The sequence below is a fragment of the Mesoplodon bidens genome, assembly GCF_964165515.1.
Source record: "Mesoplodon bidens genome assembly, chromosome: 8".
NCBI lineage: Eukaryota > Metazoa > Chordata > Mammalia > Artiodactyla > Ziphiidae > Mesoplodon > Mesoplodon bidens.
In genome coordinates, this window is record NC_138165.1 from 3,749,650 (window position 1) to 3,768,660 (window position 19,011).

At 38.1% G+C, this 19,011-nt stretch overlaps 1 protein-coding gene across 2 annotated transcripts in view; it reads right to left on the reverse strand.

Annotated features, from left to right (window-relative positions):
- Positions 1–19,011, reverse strand: part of CNTNAP5 (contactin associated protein family member 5) — a gene marked incomplete at its 5' end in the record, with an annotated part of 887,048 nt that overhangs the window by 152,608 nt on the left and 715,429 nt on the right. For both annotated transcript variants that reach the window (XM_081242026.1, XM_081242025.1), the window contains one exon: positions 8,050–8,206. In XM_081242026.1, coding sequence (XP_081098152.1) covers positions 8,050–8,206 — 157 coding nt within the window. The remainder of the gene's footprint in view (positions 1–8,049; positions 8,207–19,011) is intronic.

A 19,011-nucleotide genomic window follows, 5' to 3' on the forward strand; every position in this document is an offset into this window, starting at 1 on the left:
CAATTTTGCAGTTACCCAAAATGTGTAATGTGACTTTACAGACAACTTAGAGATAATAAAGTTGTACAGCCTGACAGGTAACTGAGGCAACTGAAGCCTCAGTCTATATTTGTGTTTCCTATAATCATAAAAAAAGAGTATTTCATAGCTATGTTTTGTCTTCCAGAACCAACAGGTCTTAAATTGCTTATTAGAAATTTTCCAAATAGATGAGAGGATGGTGGCATCATTGAACAAAAGGCACAAAAACAGGCCTTAATGCTACACTTGTTGAAGTATTAACTATTTTACTTCATCTAGAATTCTGTAAGATAATGATGTGATATGTTAGTTTTAAATGATCAAGCCCTGGTTAGAAGTTGTGTTTTCCCATTTTTGTATTGTTCCTTTTTTTTCCCCTTGAGTGTGTGATGCCTTCTATCATGTCCTATCAGATGTACCACAAAACACTCTATCTAAAAGCAATCTGAGGGGCTTCCCTGGTGGTGCAATGGTTAAGAATCTGCCTGCCAACGCAGGGGACACGAGTTCAAGCCCCGCTCCGGGAAGATCCCACATGCCACGGAGCAATGAAGCCCGTGCACCACAACTACTGAGCCTGTGCTCTAGAGCCTGGGAGCCACAACTACTGAGCCCATGTGCTACAACTACTGAAGCCCGCACACCTAGACCCCGTGCTCTGCAACAAGAGAAGCCACTGCAATGAAAAGCCTGCGCACGGCAATGAAGAGTAGCCCTCAATCGCCGCAACTATAGAAAGCCTGCATGCAGCAACAAAGACCCAACGCAGCCTAAATAAATAAATAAATAAATAAACAAACAAATAAATAAAATCAATCCGAAACCCAGTCATGGGATTGTTAGTGTAAACAAGTCAGTATCAAGTTGCCCCAGGATATATACTTTAAGTGACAATTTAAGGAGTAAAACAGCAGAACATACCTAGCAAGGGGAGGGCATATTTTTCTAGGAAGATAGTATGGGGAGAAAGGAAAAAAAATCATTCATTCATTCACTCAGAAGTTAATGTATGAAGAGCCTACTATTGCCAAGCATACTCTTTCCAACCCAAGGCTCTGGCTCTGACTCCATTGCTAGATGCACATGGAATTCAGGGACTGAGTGAGTAAAAACCCAGATAAACCCTTCCTAATCTCTACATGGAATAGCTCATAAATAACATTCATGAATAAAAAATTGCCACCAGTTGAGATTGTACAATATTACTTTTTAAAATAAGAGATAGAGCCTTTCTGTTCTTTCAGGATTCAGAGTTCCTGCCCCATTTAGGACACTACTGAGTCTGAAGCATCCTCACTGCACTAAGTGTGGAGATCCCAGAGGTGGAGATTTGGGGGAAATCAAAGGAGGCCTGAGAGAGCAAAGAATATCCTACGTGAGGAAACAGCAAAACTCTAAACTCCTGGATGTAACCAGCATCTTCTTGCTAAAGGCAATTGTCTCATTAAGTCTCCAGGGAAAGGAGTGAAGGGCCCTTGTGAAGGTCAATGTCCTGGGGCTGGATTAGACACATCTTTACAAACAGAACAGCTCAAGACAAATGTTTAAAAAGCTAACTTTGGGAGCAGCGTGATCACTTCTAACTACTCTTTGATAGCCGGGAGAAAATCAACCTGCAGCAAAAAGTTGAGGTTAAATTTTGAGTAAATATTTCTGATGAGAGAATAAAAGGTGGGTAACAGCCAGCAATGCAGCAAATATCAGTTAATTCTAGAATCACCATGGCCCAATGTACCAAAAGGCAGACAGGTAAAAATATATTTAACAGGAGTCATTCACCCATCTTTCACTCATGGCTTAGCACCATTTATTAAACAATTTCTCTGTGGCAGAGAAGTAGATTCTAGGGCTAAAGAGTAGTTTGAAGCTCTAGGATTCCACATGCTGAGAAAAAAAAGAAATCCCTTACATATCCTGCTTAAAAAAAAAAAAGAACAATAAGTTTCCTTTTTTGGATGATCAGATAATCAGAATTTAAACTTTATACCATCTTCTCCTTCTGTTCTATGCCATGTCGCTTCATACAAGGGTGAAGTAAGGGCAAGAGGCAAAGAACAGAGTTACTAAAACTCACATAAACATTTCTATACTTGCTTATGAATAAATAAAAGAATGTCCTGCTGTTAGAAAAGAGAGCTTCACCTTAGCTCTACCTGGTTGTCTGGATGAGAAAACTTTTCATCCGGGCCATGGGCCATCACAAAGAGGCACCCTTTGGACCATCTCTCTGCCTTCTCCTCACCACCCAACCATCCTTTTAATCCCTCTACCACTATCCTCTGTGTCCCATTTTGTACCTCTCCACCCAGATGACTGTTTTTCCACCCCTCATACAGCCCAACCCTCTCCTGTGTGATCCCCAGGCTTGGAGCTGTCGCCAGTTTCCTTTCTCGTTCTCAGCAGCCCATCCATCTGACGTGGTTAAATCAGAGAACACTTGATTGGGGGGATGTCTATAGGCTGAATCATTATGTTGAAGAGAAGTTCCTTTGCAAACAATCATTTACTGTGAGATTGTTATTCATGACAAGTTTCCTCATTTCTTTTTTTTTTTTTCTTCCTGTTTAGTTCTTTAGCTGGGATGTAAACCCCAGGAGAAGTCAGCTCCATAGTACACCTGATCCACATCTCCCTGAGGCTTCCCTCAGGGAAGGAAATGGAAAAGGATTCTTTTCCATTATAAGTTATTACAGAGCATTGAGTAGAGTTTCCTGTACTATACAGTAAGTCCTTGTTGATTATCTGTTTTTTGTATAGTAGTGTGTATACATTAATCCCAGACTCCCAATTTATCCTTCCCCACCACCTTTCCCCTTTGGTGACCATGAGTTTGTTTTTTATGTCTGTGAATCTGTTTCTGCTTTATAAATAAGTTCATTTGTATCACCTTTTAAGATGCCACATATAAGCGACATCATATGATATTTGTCTTTCTCTGATACTTAACATTTTTAAGAGACAATATTATCTAGGAGTCGTCATACATCAAACTGCTCTCTACTAAATGCTATACCATCCCACATCAGTATTCTAACTTTACCAAGAGCATAAACTTAAGGGAAGTTTATAAGGTAAATATGTTTGAGCTTTCTTAGAAGCATGTGGACACCAAAAGGGGCATGCTTGTCTGAAACAAAAGTTTGAAATGTATGGAAAGCCAGCTGGACCACGTGTTATCTAAGAATCAAGTTGGAAGAATGTTAAAGAACATGACCATTTCATAGTAGTGACAGCTTTTGTGCTTTACCTTTCTGTAGTAAATAATACAATTGAATATTTAAATAATGAATGCATTTCCACAAGGCTCTGCTGTGTTTCACTCTGAATGTATGTTCTATGTCCACAACCCCTGTTACGGACAAAGAAGAGCTCTCTCATTGCTATTTCACATACAAGAAGCTTCGTGGGCTTCCCTGGTGGTGCAGTGGTTGAGAGTCCGCCTGCCGATGCAGGGGACACGAGTTCGTGCCCGGGTCCGGGAAGATCCCACATGCCGTGGAGCGGCTGGGCCCGTGAGCCATGGCTGCTGAGCCTGCGCGTCCAGAGCCTGTGCTCCGTAATGGGAGAGGCCACAACAGTGAGAGGCCCACGTACCGCAAAAAAAAAAAAAGAAGCTTTGTGATCTGGATTTGACCTTCTTCCCTGCCTACATCTCCTATAAGTTCCCCACATGAAAACTGTGCAAAAACTACACACAGATACTTATATTTTGGGGAAGTAGTGATTTTTATATTATTTCACATTTCCGTGTCTGAATACATGGTAGCACCTACTTGTACTACAGTAACTTTAGCTCACTTCTTCTGATCCTTCAGATCTTAACTACACTTTTCCTTGAAATCGAACTATCCCAGCCCATGGGCACCCCAGGTTGACCAAGAAGCACATGTGTGCTTCTGTCTATAACTGAAGTCATCACACTGTTACATTTACTGCTAAATAACTAGCCTTTTCTTTTCCACTGTCCTGCAAGTTCCTCAAGGGCAGGGATTGTAATGCTCTTGACTTTCTCTGCACAGCAGACTGCCTGACTGCACAGAGTAGGCACTCATTAGACATGCGATATTTGAGTAAATGTCAGCTGGAATAGTACGTACAGTTGCCTCTATAATAAATTATTTTCCAGAATCGTTTATGACAGGTTATGACTTGTCCTAATACAGTGAAATCTAGAAGAGTTCAATCAGAATCTGCTCCCTCATGAGAAGGATAGAAGGAAATTCCTGATCTCACCTGGATTGGTAAAGTGAATCAGAAAACTGACTTTTTAGGCTTGTATAGTATTTAGTAGATAGCAGTTTACTATATTGCAACTCCTAGGAAACATCATTGTCACTTAACAATCATACACTGAAATGTTCTTAGTATTTTATATACTATACCGTGTATTACATACATATATATATATATATATATATATATATATATATATATATATATATATATATATATATATATATATATATATATATATATATATATATATGAGATATTCAATATAACTCTAGGACAGCCATAGGTAAAGTCGGCATCTTTACAAAGGGAAGTTCAGATTATTTCTCTTGATCCTTCGTAGGTTGATTGTTGAACAAAACCTACATCTAAAATTAAATAAAAGGTTGCTGGCCACAGAAAGTGGCACATGATGAGGCTTTCCCCCTGGCTCTAAAGGAAGAGCAAAGGCTTATGAAATATGCAATAAGCCATGTTGGAAGAGGTATGACAGCACCAGAGTTGAGGAAAAGTTTCTCTGAGCACAACCTCAATGATGAAGTCAATAGGAGGGGTTCAAAGGTGAGTGAACGAGTAAGAAGGTCAAAGGAGGGAGAGGCTGGAATCAGAGTAGAAGAGATGATCAGTGGGAAGTCTTGGAGAAGAGAGAGTAGCAGCCTTTCAATATGATGGTCTAATTTTCCACTTTTAAGTGATATGATGTGATTCTCCAGCCCTTCTCCTCAGTGTTCCTTAAATTAAGCCCAGGCATGGTCATTTGTACTCTAGGAAGGGAAGGCACTGAGGCAGCCTTTGGTAGGCAAAGAGTTTCATCAAAGGAAAGGCAACAGTGAGCAAAGATCAAAAATTCAGCCAACAAGCAAGTGAGAATTGAAGGCACTTAGGAGAAATACTTCCCCTGTTCAATAACTCTTTATTTTCTACCCCCCTTACCAACTTCTCTGATTAGACAGAATAAAATGAACATGTTTCCATGTAAGTCTATAAATCTATACATTTCTAATGTCAGCATGGTGAAGGGAAATTAAAAAATCAAAATAAACTGAGCAAATCTAAACTGCTGGTTGCAGAGGATTTTGACTATGTTTTCCTGGCCACACAACTATTTAGCCTTTCCACACATCGCTCAAGCTTGTAGATGCCATTTTGGGATCCTTCCTCCTCCTCAAATGACTTCTACATTCATCTATTCAGTTAACTACCATCATCTTCTACTCTACAAAGAGTGGGTCTTCAGGGATATAATGTTAAGAAAGACACAGTCTCCAAACAGAACAAGAGTTGTTTTTGGTTTGTAGGCCTCCAAGATGTGATAGAGGGCTCTGAAGGGTAGAGTGAGAGCACACAGAATGGAGAAGTCCAGTCAACTGCATCTGATTTGACCCCTGTGAAGATTGCGATGTTAAGAGAAAGGACCTGAGGTAGAAGATAGCTGGGCCCCTGGGCTGAGCAGCTGGGGAGTTTGTCAAACAGAGTAAATTGGAGCTCTGTTTTCCCTAACACTCCAAGGACAAAGTTAATGGCAGGAGCTGAGCTCTCCTGGAGTAAAGAGATAGAAGGGCCACATCTATCACTCCTGAGGTCAAGGAGACCTCCCCAACGGCACATGTGCAGGGAGGCTCCTCTGGGATCAAAAAGGGAGGGGGCGTCATCCCATAGTAGGTGTTGTCAAAGCTCCCAAAGGCCTCCACGCTGGAATCCATCTTGGCAAAAAGATGTGCACGCATATTGGGAAGGGCCCTAAGACAGGTCGGATGTGGGAAAAGAAGCAAAATAATTGGCCAGAGGAGAACAAAGACCCGGAAGAACTGCCTCTACATAAAAGACTTAACCACGTTGTTACTGTGGCCCTCTTCATTAGGGAGAATGCCCACACCCTTTCTCCCTGGGTGTGTATTCCTGTTTTGCTTCTGTCTAAATAAACTGCTTCCCTGTGTGCTCTCCCACATGCTATGCTGTGTTTCTAAGAATAAACTTTGTACCTGTTTCTGCAGTTTTTGCCTCCTTGAAACAGTCTTGCTTTCAAATGAGGGCAAGTGCCAGAGCAATTTTGCTCCTAGTCTCTAGCGCCTGGTGGACTGGTGGCTAGGATTCCTAGTTTTCATCCAGGCTACTCAAGTTCAATTCCTAGGCAGGGAACTAAGATCCTGCTTCAAGACTGCTCACTGCTGTCTCCCTGAGATCAGACTCAGGTCACATGACTTGGGGCCCAAGCAGCCCTACAACATTCTGAAGCTGTGGTCCATCTAGTGTAACCTGATAGAACCACGTTCTTGGTCTTTTCCTCACTGGACTGAGGTTTCTAGTGGATCTAAAATTTTATGTGAAACACTCCTGCTGTTATCAATTTAAACAGTGAAGGGAAAGTACTTAAAAGCCATTTCCACTAGGTTGAGAGCAGGTTGACATAGGAATTCTTAACTATACTTGAGCAGCATTTGATGAAGCAAGTACAATTACAAAGCCAAAACCAAAGAATGTCTTAAATTCAGTCAAAACCAAAGTGGGTTTGGAAATGTTCTGTGCATATTTTCATAATCAATACAGTAAAAAAAAAAAAATAAGCAGTTGACCTGGAGGGCAAAGGAAAACTACATGTGATGGCCATGAGAACTAAAACTAAACTTTATCTACAAAAGTAACTTGTTGTGGAGGAGGAAGAGAGAGTCTGGCCTCAGCTATACATGAATTCAAATTCTGGATCCACCTCTTAATAGACCTGTGCAAAATTGAGAAAAGTATTTAACCTCTCTGTAATCTACATTCTTCTACCTTAAGATTCAAAAGTGAGAAAATTATGAAATATTAATAGGTTTGTTTTCTCTGTCAAATTTATGTTCACCAAAGGAGAAAAGGGAGGGGAGGGATAAATTAGGAGGTTGGGATTAACATATGCACACTACTATATATAAAATAGACAGTCAACTAGGACCTATTGTATAGCACAGGGAACTCTACTCAATATTCTATAATAACCAAAATGGGAAAAGAACCTGAAAAACAATAGATATATGTATATGTATAACTGCATCACTTTGCTGTACACCTGAAAGTAACACAACATTGTAAACAAGTATACTCCAATACAAAAGTTTTAAAAAATCATAAAAAAGGACCTACTGTATAACACAGGAAATATATGATCATTACAAGATATATGCTTATAGATTATTACAAGATATATGCTCAATATCTTGTAATAATCTATAAGGGAAAAGAAACTGAATATCACTGTGCTGTACACCTGAAACTAACATATTGTAAATCAATTATACTTCAATAAAAAATACAAAAAAATACAAAAAAAGAATTAATAGCTTGTTATGAGGATCAAATAGGTGTTTAATAAATATAAATTTTCTTTTCTCTATATTTAGTGGCAATAATAGGGCAGGCCAGTGACTGGATCATCAGTAGGACAATGGGAGAATAAAGAAAGTCTGTATAATTACACATCCCTATCTCCCACACCTTCTCCCAAAGCCTATATTCTACACATTAAAGAAATGCTGACTAATTTGCAAAGCTAAATATTACATTTCATTCTCCTGTTGAAAATTGAATGTTCAGAATATAAAGGGGTGATGGTGTGGCAACATGCTTTATGTTACAAATTTCAGCAATAGCCCTGACAGTACGAGGATTAGAAGTTTCCAAAGTTAAAACAATCACCGTTATTCAGGAGCCCTAGTTCATAATGAATCTCTCATCCATTCTCTTTTATCTTAGGGGACACTTTATGCATCCCTTCGTGGGCTTCCTCCACGAGTGCAGAGGGATCAGGACACCCATTACCATTCGTCCTTGTCAGCGTCACAATTGCAAAAGTGTCGAATGTCCAGGCAGCTCTCGTCTAGGCCACAGTCACACTGCTGAACTCCGGGAGGGGCGCCTCCCCAGTAGGGGTGTCTTTCATTGGACCGTCCGATCCACCAGGTCAATGGGGTTCCATCTGAAAGACAAGATGCTTCACAAGTCAGAGTGGGGCAAGCCTGAAATAGCACAGAGGATGTCACAGAAACTGAGATGAAAATGTCTCGAAGGATATATATACATTGTACATATGTATGCACATATATATACACATATGTGCATACATATGTACAATGTATATATATCCCTCCCTCCCTCCCTTCTTTCCTTCCTCTTTTCCCTTCTGTTCTTTCTCCTTCCCTTCTGTTCTCTCTCCTTTCTTTCCTTTTTTCTTTCTTTCTTTCTTTCTTCCTTCCTTCCTTTCTTTTTCCTTCTTTTTCTTTCTTCCTTCCTTCCTCCCTCCCTTCCTTCCTTCCTTTTCTTTATCTCTCTCTCTATATATATACACACATAGAGAGATATCTATATACATGTGCTCATATAAACAACACTTTCATGAAAAGCATTTCTCTCATAGAATATTGATTAATCACAATGTTTAGACTCAGGGTCACAAGCTCAAATGCTAACCAAATCAGGCAGGCATCACAATTGAGTAAACTGGGCTAGACCTTAGACCAAAAATATTGAACATATAGATACAAAAATTAATTTCCTTTTAAAACTACAAAAGGATAAATAGTAGCATGGGGGCCAGTATTAGCCCGACCTTAGTCCTCAGTTTCTGGTAGACTGTGGGGAGGGGTGGACACGAAGGTGAGGGGGAGAGTGTTGGCTCAGAGGACAGGGTGACCCTGTCTTGCCCCACACTGATTTCTGTCATGACAAAGATTAATGCCAGGGTTACCATATCTTTTGAATTTTTTAAAGAGAAGTCACAATATTTGAAGTTCAAAGATTTGGACAAAAGAAATATTATGAAGGTCAACACTGCATAGGCCAATGAAACCCCTCTGTATGTCATATTTAACCCATACAAAGCTAGGATGCAACCTCTAATTTCTGGTTTATGTAGTTAACAAAGAACTGTTTTTGAGTCTTGTCCTTGTCAATTTTCAATTTTTTTTCTTTGCAAAATTTAGTTTAGTAAAATCTGTTGAAGTTATCTTGTATAATTGGGAATATTTAAGTAGATAAAAATTATTATCCAGAAGGTGATAAGATATCCAAAACAACAGATGTAGGCAGAGATAGAAGTGTTACACACCCTTAGGCTGAATAGGGTAAGGCTTAGGTCCTCTTTGGAAACCACTGGTCTGTTTCTGTTTGGCATACAACAGGCACTTAATATGTGTTTATTTTTTAAAAATGAAAGAAATAGTTATTGACAGCCATGTTTCATGATTTATCATTTTAAAGTAGAATAGTAACTTTTGTCTGAGGATGGCACTGGGTTGGAATTCTGCCTAGTCAAGATGTGATTTGATATACAACTCCTGATGTACAAACATATAATTTACAAATTATTCATGTATACAAATAGCAACAACTTCCTCTGAATTGCATTCATTACTAACATCCTTATGGAAGTCACTGAGGCAAGTAGGAAGAGAATGACAATCTGGGTTTTCCAAGAACCTGTAAGTAATGAGAAGAAGATAAAACAAATACTAAGAAACACAAAAGTATCTTAGGGGTGTTGAGTCAGGGGGCAGACAGCCTGAAGGACTATACTCACCCCAAAATACTACTCTTCACACTGTCTAAAACGTTTCAAGTCCCTTTATTAGCTTTTAAGTTAGAATTCCAGTTAGAGATGTCTGTTCACTAGTATCTTCTTTTTAAAGAATAATTCTAAATGGTACAAATCCATTTAACCCATTTCCAAACAGCTGTAAATCATTGGACACTAGTTCAAATGAATTGCTTTCTCTCTAACCACTAGTTCAGATAAGCCATACTCAAGTGGCCTAGAGGTCTGGTGGGTTTACTTAGAACAAAAAGCACTTTCAGGACTGTGGTAAGCTTAGGTGGATCGTCCCAGTGTGTGAGTCCAGGTAACACAAGGGTAAACCATTGTGTGTTCAGATGTTTGCTAATGTTGGCTTTGGGCACAAGATATGGGAAGAAATCTCTCCACTTTTCCCTCCTGGCACTGCCCAGACCTCTCCTCCATAATCGAGAATCCTGATCACATGGTGAAATTCAATGTCATCATGAATTATTTTTGTTTATAAGCTGAATCAAAGTCGTGATCTTATTAGTAGCATTATTATCAATGATCTCAATTCTGAACAACCAATTCGTGTACACTCTGGTGCAAATGTTGCCTTCCAGTAGTTTTACCAATTCTTATTTGGTGCCTTAAATCCCTAGAAGTGCCACTAGCTGCTCAACACTTTGTTTTGTTTCGAATCTACCAGTGCCTTGTGTCACTGAGGCTTGGGGTCCCCTCCTCATGTCTGACAATTAGTATAAAAGTTGCAAAACGTTTTGACTGATTGAATATCAATGAGCAAGAAGAAAGAAAAGGAAATATAGAGAATAAAGAAGAAACACACACATATATTTGAGAGTAGGAGGGTTACAGCAGAATTTTCCTCTTAGATGTCCCAGGTTTGTGTTTATTCCCCCACGGAGTATGAGCTGGAACATAACAAATGAAGAAACTGACAATCAAAAAGGGTGACTGATTCGTTTTCATTCATGACTCTGATGGTGTAGTCAGGAAGAGAATCGGCACCCTTTCTCCAAATTTTGGACACTGGAGAAATTGGATTTCCTGCATGTGTTATAGTGGGCTCATGGGAGTAGGAAATATCCCTGCCCCACTGATGTCTTGGTCTTGCTGCTTGCTTTCCCCTCTGGAACACGGACTGAAATGATGGCATGTCAGCTCAGTCTAGACCTTAAGAGGCATGCATGTTTCCACTGCTCCTGGGGAGCACGTCTGACATCATGGGAGAACACAATCCAGATGGTCACAGACTCTCCTGGTGGACCTCAGGATGTGGCACACGGAGCACAGCCATCCTGCCTGACGCTCAGACCTGCAATCATGAGAATAAGTCCTGAACACTGTATGCCACAGAGCGTGGCAACTGGCAGTATAGCATTACTGTGGCAATCACTGATAAAACACAAAGCAAACATCAACCACATACAAAAATTCTGTAGGGATTCTAAGGAAGTAAAACACAGTGATCAAGGACAGTCCTGCTTTCAACTGCAGTTTGGTTGGAAACATAAATAAAGAGACATCGGTGAATGAGGAAAATAAAGAGAAACGTCAATTCTGTTTGGCTCAACTACTTATCTATCTTTTGGCCCATAAATGTAAGCAGTCAGAGATGACATTTTAGCAGTCCCTTAGGAAGACCCTTCGTTACCCCCGCATATCCCTTTACTTGAGTCCAATCTGTGTTCACTCTGAGTCCGTCCCAACTCAAGTCCCAGTTATTTGCAGGGTAACCCGGACTCTCACACCACATTTGTCCCCTTCAAATACGGTGCTTGGATCTTCCTGAAATTTAGAGAGCAGTTTCCCCCGTGCTCATGGTCCTGGCTGTGCTCTTCCTGGCTCAGTGCTCCCACCCATGTATTCCTTTAGAAATTCTGCATAGAACTTTGGAGAAACTATTCCCATGGCTGATCATTGACTGTCACCTGTCACAGCCTCCACCTATAGGTGATGCAAGATTCAAAGCCATATATATATATATATATATATGTGTGTGTATATATATATATATATATATATATATATATACACACACACACACACATACACACATATGTATATATAGTATTTATAAAACCTATACATGCATACATATATGTGCATGTATGATTTATAAAACTATGTGATTAAATGAAATGATATAATTATGAGTGTATATTATATTATATATATATACATATATATATATAATCATTCCATTCAATTATTGCTTAATTCTATGCTGTGTGAAGGTCACGGGGAGATAACCTAGCTATACAAATTTTAATAGACTATCACTGCCCCAAGGGAGTTCATAACATTTAAGGAAGAAGGACGTATACACAGATAAAAGAAATGTAAGTCAGAATGAGATTAGGGTCAAAATATAGAAGTTAATAAAGTGCTAGGAAAGTCCAGAAGAAGAAGCTATGAATTTTGTCCAAGATGCCTGAGAAGTGGTTTATGGAAATGATTTTAATTTCATGGAAATGGTGACATTTGATTGGAGGCTTTGTGTTGAGAAGGACTTCAGCAAATGGTGCCACCAGGGAAAAGGGTACAAGTAAGAGGCACAAGGAAAGGGGATCCGATTTTCACTACAGCATCGTTAGGAAGCAACGGTTTGAAATAATGAGATTTTTGCACATTCTAAAGATATCTTATCTCATTGACTGTAGTTAAGTATTTTGAGCTTAAAAATAAGAGGAAGGAGCCACCCAAAGTTGTAAGGACAAATAATTACAGATGACTGCACCCAAATATTTCATTGTATGATCAAAACACAAATCATCAAGATGCTGGTTTAGGAAAGAAGATTCTGGAAACCAAAGAAAGTATTTTACATTCTCTTTCTTTCCAAATAGAATGTAATTTCTAAGGAAAAGTTTAGACAACAAGAAAAACAACCTCTTCCATATCACAAAATAACGTTAGACATTCATCAAAGTCAATCTTGGCCTGACTGCATGCTGATTAGGATCATTAAATCAGAACATATGTCTAATAGCGTGATTAAGAGCTAGTCAGTGACATTAGGAATTAACATTTTTATAATGTTGTTCAACATTCTCTTCTCCCTGCCTATTTAACTGAAGTAAGCCCAAAAAGGAGGGGGTTGCATAAAAGATTAATGATACCGCCTCTCAAAACAAATGATAAAAATCACTTTGATGAGGTCATTTCAACCTGTACTGAACAAACCTCACTAGAATGTACCACAGGGATCCTTCATGGTTAGGCAAAGAGGTAGACAAAATGATTAAGTTAAATGATTCTATTTGCAAATTCTATTTGCATTGCTTTAATTTTTTGTAGGGTAATATAATAATAATTTGCATTTTGATAGTATATTTTATTGGAAGAGCTGTAATGAAGAATCCTAGCAAGGTTAAATGACTTGTTCAAAGTCACACAGTCGCTGAAGGCAAATCTGGACTCAGGGATCTGGGTCCCTGAAGCCCTCATGTCCTGAATGTGAGCCTTCCCAAAGACTCACAGACTTTCTGACTTTTTAATGTGCCAAAAACAAAGAGATAATGTGAGCCTTGCAGGGAAAAATGACCAGCTAGAGAAAATGACAATTATTATAAATTTGTGGGAACTGATAATACTAAATGAACACTGTAGAATGGGAATAAGACCTTTAGTTTATTCCACAATTTCTCTGAGAGGACCGACTTGAAAGCAGTAGTTTCCAGATGTGAGGTGACAAGAATGGAGGGGGATTCCTGTAACCACATCAAAGTAATGTGAGAAGAAAGAAATCTTCATTGTGTTAAGACCCATGGACTCGGAGTGGGGCTTATTTATTATCATAGTATACCTATAGTATAGTTAACCTATACTGATTAATATAGTAAACAATTAATGAATGGGAAACAAATTTAGAAAAGTAAAATACCTAATGTCTACACACAATCAGAGAAATAGAGAATTGCAATCAATCTGTGTATTAAGGCTCATGTGTCTGTGTTTAACTAGTAATCCTAATTTTTGAAAAATCCAGCATTTATTGAGCAGTTAAAACATTCCAGGAAGTTATATGCACTTTTTATACCCTAGTTTGATCAATCTCCACAACAACACTGTGAGGTAAATACTTTTATCTCATTTTACAGATAAGGATACAATACTTGTCCAAGGTCCCTTGGCTAGTCAATGACAGACCCATGCCAAAGCATAGTGATCACTTGTAGGTGATTACAACAGACTCAACAGTGAAATCCCTGCCCCCACTGTTGTTCCATCCCCTAAAAGGTATTCTTACAGCAGGAAACAGGGACTTCTAAAGTCTAATTCAGATGATTTATCTCTCTGATTAAAATCCTCCAGTATTCTATGCCTGTGGGTCTATTTCTGTTTTGTAATTAAGTTCATTTGCATCATTTTTTAGATTCCACATATAAGCAATATCATATGATATTTGTCTTTCTCCGTCTGACTTACTTCACTTAGTATAACAATCTCTAGGTCCATCCTTGCTGCTACAAATGGCATATTTCATTCTTTTTTATGACTGAGTAATATTCCATTGTATATATGTACCACATCTTCTTTATCCATTCATCTGTCCATGGACATTTAGGTTGTTTCCATGTCTTGGCTATTGTGAACAGTGCTGCTATGAACATAGTGGTGCATGTATCTTTTTGAATTATAGTTTTCTCCAGATATATGCACAGGAGTGGGATTGCTGGACCATATGGTAATTCTATTTTTAGTATTTTAAGGAACCTCCATACTGGTTACCAAGGGAAGCGGGTGGAGAGACAAATTAGGAGTTTGGGATTAACATATATACACTCCTGTGTACAAAACAAACAACAAGGACCTGCTGTATAGCACAGGGAACTATACTCAACATTTTGTAATAACCGATAAGGGAAAAGAATCTGAAGAATATATATAACTGAATCACTTTGCTGTACACCTGAAACTAACACAACATTGTAAATCAACTATACTTCAATTTTTAAAAAGTTCTCTGATATTAGCTCAATACAAGAATAAAACTCAAGCGTCTTCCTGTGGCCCCTAAGGTCCCATATGTCTGGTTCCTGCACTTTTCAGCCTTATTTCCTCCCTGGCTCCAGCTGTACTGGCTGTGCCCCAGGCCCTCACAGATACTCTTCTGGGTTTACTGTCTCTGCCCAAATCCAACTTCTCATGGGTTTTTACAGTGCCTGATTGTCTTGTATCATTGGATCTTGAAATTAAAGCTCATCTCTTCCCCGTTGACCTTATTTACATTACTCCAAAGTCACTCCATTATTTTCTTAGGAATACTTAGGACCACCTGAAATCACACTTTGTTTGTTTGTTGCTGTTTGTTTGTTTAACATGGTCCTCGTTTGTCATTAGAGTTCGAGAAAGGGCTTTTAAGTCTTGTTCATGACTATATCCCCAGCATGTAGAATGTTCCTGGTTTGTGCTAAGAATTAAATACTTCTTTGGTGAATCAACAAGTGATTAAATGCCAAGATAAAGAAACATCAGTGCAGAAGGATTTCACACAGATGACATTTAAAAAATTGTTTCAGGATCGTATATGGTTATGCAGCCTTTAGTCTTTATAGAGGTGTATTCACAGTTGGCATTTTATGCCATCATTGAAGACATCAAGCATTTTTTTTTTGGTCACTTTAGTGATAGGCCCAGGGAATGACACCTATCAAGGCTTCGAACAAGTGCTTACTATAAATGTGGCATAGAATGAGATCACCATACATAAAGGTGTCCACGTACCACTTCATTTGTGTATTTAACAAAATGACATAAAGTATCTGGACAAGACACTTGCCTGGTTAGAGTATAAAAAACAGAACAGATATAAACCCTGTCATTAGGACCCTCACAATGTAGTAAATGAGAAAAAAATGTTAAATATTACCTTTAACGCGTTAGAATAAAATAAATTTGAGGTTTAATTTTAAACAACGTGTAGGAAGTCAAGAGGAAAAAAAGGCTAAAGTTTACTGAAGAGTACAGTTCTGGAGAAAACTCCAAATTCATCCCTTTTTTGAATATACCTTCCTTTTCTGTTTTCCAACCAGTGGAAGAAAGTTGGATTTTCATACCATTAGACTCAAAACAAGTTATGCCATTCAACCCTCCTAACAGCTCTGTGAAGTTTTTCATTTTTATTTTACAGATAAATTGAAGCTAAAGAAGGATAAGTTTCTCAAGATCACACAGATAGGAAAACTTGAATGTAGATCTTGTGGGTCCAAACCCCACAATAATATTTTTATTGTATCTTATGAAATCTAGTCCTACGATAAATAGAAACAGGATGGTATTTATTCACAGAAATTGGTCTTGAGTTGAAATTATGAATATGCATTAAATAATTATTTTATTGGTAAAACCACAGGGCCTTACTGAGTATGCATTCCCAATATCTTGGGAATATTTCCAACTGAATTATCTCCCCAATTATATTGGTCTATTTATTATTTACCTAAGGATCAATGAAACAAAAATACCTGCAAACACAAATGTTCCAATGATTACCATTGTTTCTAAGACTTATTTGCCTGAATTCCTATAACTTTGCTTAACAGATACCTAAGGAAGTGATAGGCCATCATATAATAAGGAACCTATTGAAGTTTCCCTGTAGAAATCTTAGATCAATGTTTCTCAAAATGTTGTTTCTGTCTGACTTTAATCAAAATAATCTGGCGTTTTTGTAAGAGCACGGGTTCACAGCATCTTTTCTCAGACACGCAGTGAGTGAAGCTTCAAATTCTCCATTTCTATCATACAAAGTGATGCTGAAATGTTGCACACTAAAATTTTAGAATTACTGGTTAGAAGGTTCGAACCTTATTCAAAAATGTTCAAATGCTCCCTTTTATTTAAAAAAAATTCTTATTCAATGACACTGCAGATTGCTAAGTACGAGTAAGCTTAGTTTCAGATTTAATTCCATTATCAAAACATGTGCATTAGATTATATTCGCTTCTGTTAAAGAAAGATATCATGGTAGGAGAAGATGAATAAAATATATAACAAAGATTAAATTTAACTTGTAACTGAGGAAAAGATCACTGAAATTTTTATGAACTAATTTCTTCTGTTTTGTCTTGGTCTAATAGAAAAGTGGTTAGTGTGCACTTGATGCTGCTAATTGTCTCATGAATTCCCTAGAAGTTTCCCCAGAGAACCATCTCCAGTTATCCTTATTTCTCTACCCACCACCCAAAGAAGTATCTCCCAAAGTTATCCATCTTTCTCTAACCCACATCCCCAACCCACTGCAGTTCATTTTCTTTAGCAAACTCTGTTTCATATTTTGGAAAGATTAGGGAGAGCCAGTTCAAGTTCTCTTCATTTTCCTCTACTCTGACTCAAAAAAGAAAGAAAAAAATGTTACCCTGTCCCACTTCTTGTGTCAAATGTCTCCCATGCTCACTTTTCATCTGTTTTGATGGGAAGATGATGAACTTTGTCCTCTACCCATCCCATTCCTCTCTGTGTCTACTCATTGGTCTCTCCACTCATCCATCCTCTTGTTTTTACCAGAATCCTTCCCACTCACAACCTTTTGGTGGCCCTGGCCCTTGGTGATATGAAATATTTTTCTTTGTCCTTCATAGATATTTCATCTGTTACTTATACACAAATGTCTAAAAAGTCTAGATTCCCCAGTCCTGCATTCTTTCCTGGGTTGTTTGGTGGACACATCAGTATTTCCAATACTTCCTCACAAAGCATGAAGGATATTTATCACTCATTATCCTATAAGTACGTACATAAAATAGGCAGACAGAGGTATTCACACATCCATATTCCCCAATAGCTCCTAATCTTTCATGAAATAAGGCACTCAATAAATCAATAACTGTGTTAAAGTGAGAAAGAAGTAAATGTTGTGTTGCTAATCAAAATGACATTGTGATCGTTCATGTTGATAAACCACCTCTAAGTCTTTGTTACCATTTGCCAAGGCAACAACTAACCCACTATGGTTTATAGCATGAGACTTTCAACCATATTGTAAATTCTTCCTGACGATGGCATATTTTGTGGGATTTTTTTGTGTGAAAAACATGTAACAGAGGTTGAGAATGCTTATGTAAGACACTCTTATTGTTTAATCAACTAATACAGATTCCATGTAAATTGCAGAAAGTTAGAAATAAACACATACACCCTGCCATGCCCCTTCTTGCCTGAATCTTCTTTTTAATTTCTTCTTTCCTCCTCTCTCTGGTTCTCCTTTTTCTTTTGTTTTTTGTTTTTTGTTTTTGTTTTTTGTTTTTGTTTTTCATTCTCTGTCTCTCTCTCTCCCCCCTCACTCTTACTCTTTCTCTCTCTCCCCTCTTTCCATCTTCCTTCCCTCTTTCCCTCTCGTCTCTCACTTATGTCCCTCTCTCCCTTCCCCCAATTGTTTTAACTTCTCTCGTTCCTTCTTTTTTTCTCCATCTTTTTCCTTTGATTCACCTCCAACAATAACTCTCTATTTCTTCTTTTTTAAACACATAAACACAATCACAGATACAAGAATAATTTATCACAATTCTGTCCATGACATTCTATCAATGACGGTTGGTAGACATTACCTGGTTATGTTAAAAAAAAAAAAAAAGATAAGAAGAGAAGAAAAATGAAAGACCTAGCTGAAACGCTTTACATAAATATCTACATGAATCAAGGTTTTCCAAATTATAATAGGTGAGCAAATTCATCAAAGAGATCATGAAGGAGACAAAGTGATCTTGCTTTGCACAGTGTTAATGAACAAACAACAAACCCTTATTCATTTATTTCTGTACTTGAAACATAACTGATGGCTGTAAGTCTCATACTCGTTAGAGGCCTGAACAAGGCACAGAGAGAAAGTTGATGGAGCTCACAGATCATACTCATTAGGAAGGTTTGGAAACAGTGTAAGGCAGCAGCATAAGAAGAATGGGCACAGAGCAGCTTTTGTGATGAATAAAATATGACGAACTTTGCAATTACACAGACCAGAGAGAAGTGGCCAGAGGATCATCAGCATAATGATAGTAATAAAAATAGGATTTCATGCCTGTGTCTCCTATTTCACATCCCCAAATCTGAATAATATTTATTAACCACTCTCCTGTTTATGGTTATTTGCAAGGTACATAACAAAAAATAAAGTGAGACTATGAGTTTCCTGCCTTCAAGATTTTTTTTTTTGTCCCACGAGTGCCCACAAAGGTCATTTAATTATTCTGAAAGATATTCTACA